Genomic DNA, 2,804 nt, shown 5'->3' with positions numbered 1-2,804 from the left:
TTCCTTTTTTTTTTTTTAATATTTTTATAGAATCAATTAGTTTTGACAATTAGGATTCGTTGCCGGGGACCGTTAGTTTTTAATTCTTATTCATGAGATTAAAAAGGTATGATCCCTTTAACCATATTAGTAGGATTCGTCGCCGTCAACTGGACCGTTGACCTAGGATTATTATATGCCAAAAATTTTAAATCGAGCATATCATGTACATCTCAAAAAAAAAAAAAAAAAAAAAAAAATCAACCTTAAATTCTACAAAGATAAAAATATTTATATATTAAAGTTTTGATACTTCATATCATCTTACACCTCGTGAGTGTAAAATTTATTCGTATTTAATATTATAACTTAGTACCAGTACTCTTAGAATTGGAAGCCAAAGAAGTGTCGGCGGTAATTAAATAAGTTGTCCGGCGACAATCCCAACCTCCGCCACAAGTCCGTGTTGTCGTCGTCGCACCAAGTGAGCACCTCCAATTTCTCATCCTCCTTTCTCTCTCGGCATTCGTACATCATTTTCTCCTCGTGGGCGGCGAGGTCGGCGGCTGACATGAACCCCGACCACGGGCACCAGCTCGGCTCCTGGGTCGCCACGTGGTAGTCCATCCACGCGTCGGTTGTCGTGTCATAAACTAACATCGACGATAGATCGTCCTTCCAGCCAGATACGAACACATTCCGTGACCCGACGGCAAAGTCGCAGCCATCCTGCATGGGGCGCGGAATCGGAGCCCCGGGGTGCCAGTCACCGGTGACTAGATCGTAGATGTTGACTTCCGCGGTGTCCTTCCAGTTTGACTCATCCCACCCGCCGACCAGCACCAGCTCTCGCCCGACGACCACAACATGCCAGCAGTGCTGCTTGCCGCGGAGGTTGTCGTCTGTCAACGGCCGGACCCCCCAGGCGCCCGTGGCTGGCTCGTAAAAGGCTAAACGCCACCTGTAAAGGGAGAACGAGGGTATATAATAAAAGAGCATAATGAAGACAGGGCGAGCGAGGTCGGCAGCGTTGCGGAGGCGATAGAAGGATGACGACGCTGAGAGTTCACGCCTCCATCGCCTGCAGACACCTCGAGCAACGGAGATTGAGTAGAAGGGGAGGCGGAGGAGGCACTGCAAAGCGACATCGTCTGGTAGTCCTGGAATTAGCTCGGTCTCCATGGTTGATGATGATAATCGGAGTTTGCTGATTAATATAGTTATATCTATAAATTATTTATGGAAAGAATAATTCGTTTGACCAATTAATTATTAATATAGACAAATTCTGTGCCATAAATAATTAAACCTGAATATATATTAGCCGAAAAAAAAAAATCAAATCTTAGAAATTTAAATTCTCAATCTAAATGGTAACAATTTCTCACGCACTTATCTAATCTAACCGGGAATGATATATTGGTAAATAAGGATTCGACGTGGATAAGAATTCCACCCATGCCTCCTAAGCTGACGCATCGAGTCAAGAAAACGAATCAGGAAAGGACTATTTTCCTCCTAATTTTAACTTGAGTATTGGATTATATTTATTAGAAAGTTATCTGTAAATATATTTTAAATTATCAAATAAAATTATTTTAAATTCGTTATTAATATGCCTCAAATAAATAATTTTAATCGGTTTATAAATTTATTTATAATTTAATTTATATATATTTCCATATATAATTTTATTTTTAAATTTATTTCTAATTATCTTATATTTTTATATATTCGGTATTTCTCATGTAGATATTATTTTACATTAAATAATTACACATTTAAAATCAATTAAAAATAACAAAATGATTACACATTCAAAAATCTCTAAGTATAGATAACAAAATGGAATACAAGACAATATAAGAGGCTTGCTAGTCTTCTTATTGCACATTGATTAATTTAAAACGCAAACTAAAAAAGCTTAATATCCACAAACATAATACCATATGAACTCTAAACACTACTAACAAATAATTTTGTAACATTTGTAAACTAAAATATAACAAATATAAGTAAATAGTACTACATAAACCATTTAAAGATGGGTCTAATATATTATCAATTACCTTATTAATTACCTCAAAGCACTACTCAATTTTATCAACAACACCAGTTCAAAGAAGCTACCTTGCATTTCAAGTAAAAACTAAAAACCTGACACCGAGCAGAATATAGATTATTCTGGGCGTGAAGTTTCAGAGGGATTAACGAGAAAATAAGATAGAAATAACAAAATAAGAAGAGCCAGGGAAGGGGTCCCCGGCGATGACCCTCCAACACTCAAGTCAGTCTCCGGCGAAGCAAGAAGGAGCAAAGAGAACTGTAACACAACAGTAGAAATCACGAAAAAAGCATACCTCCGTCAATGCCTGGACCTCCCTTTATATAGGGATCCCGTAGCGTGTGTGCACGCTTCTTAAAGTGGGCACGCTACCCCAAGCTTTCCCTAAAGATACATGTCAGTAAAGTGTCTCTGACACAGTACCTTAACGGGCCGAACATATCTCTGAAGTGACAGTGGAAGCTTCCGTCGTACGATCCTCTATCTGACCATGTCGCCTGTCAGCGGCACTAGCTCCCAAAAGGATGTCGAAGGATATCTCGCTGTGTCTCTTGCTCGGCCGAGCGAAATAGTCGCTCGACCAGGATTCTGATATCCTTGGGTCTGCTGCCACACCGAATGGGATAGTCGCTCGGCTGAATGTCCTCTGTCCAAGTGTCGTCCATTGCTGGGCCGAGCGGGATGACCGCTTGGTCGGAAGCCCACTGTCCACATGCTCTATTGCTTGGCCGAGCGGGATAGTCGCTCGGCGGACAGTTCA

The 2,804-nt window shown here is 40.4% G+C and overlaps 1 protein-coding gene across 1 annotated transcript; it reads right to left on the bottom strand.

Moving 5' to 3' along the window:
- Window positions 1-363: 363 nt before the first annotated feature.
- LOC121987147 (F-box/kelch-repeat protein At1g80440-like) lies at window positions 364-1,161 on the bottom strand. Its single transcript, XM_042541041.1, has one exon. The coding sequence runs from the start codon at window positions 1,159-1,161 to the stop codon at window positions 364-366; it is 798 nt and encodes a 265-aa protein (XP_042396975.1).
- Between the last annotated feature and the right edge of the window lie 1,643 nt (window positions 1,162-2,804).

Source organism: Zingiber officinale, chromosome 5B (genome assembly GCF_018446385.1).
Source record: "Zingiber officinale cultivar Zhangliang chromosome 5B, Zo_v1.1, whole genome shotgun sequence".
In the NCBI taxonomy this organism is placed as follows: domain Eukaryota; kingdom Viridiplantae; phylum Streptophyta; class Magnoliopsida; order Zingiberales; family Zingiberaceae; genus Zingiber; species Zingiber officinale.
The sequence above is the reverse complement of the archived record's forward strand: the minus strand, read 5'-3'. Positions and strand labels throughout refer to the sequence as shown.

Bases quoted from the DNA above. Each gene is read 5' to 3' on its own strand.
- LOC121987147 (XM_042541041.1), bottom strand. From the start codon at position 1,161: ATGGAGACCGAGCTAATTCCAGGACTACCAGACGATGTCGCTTTGCAG.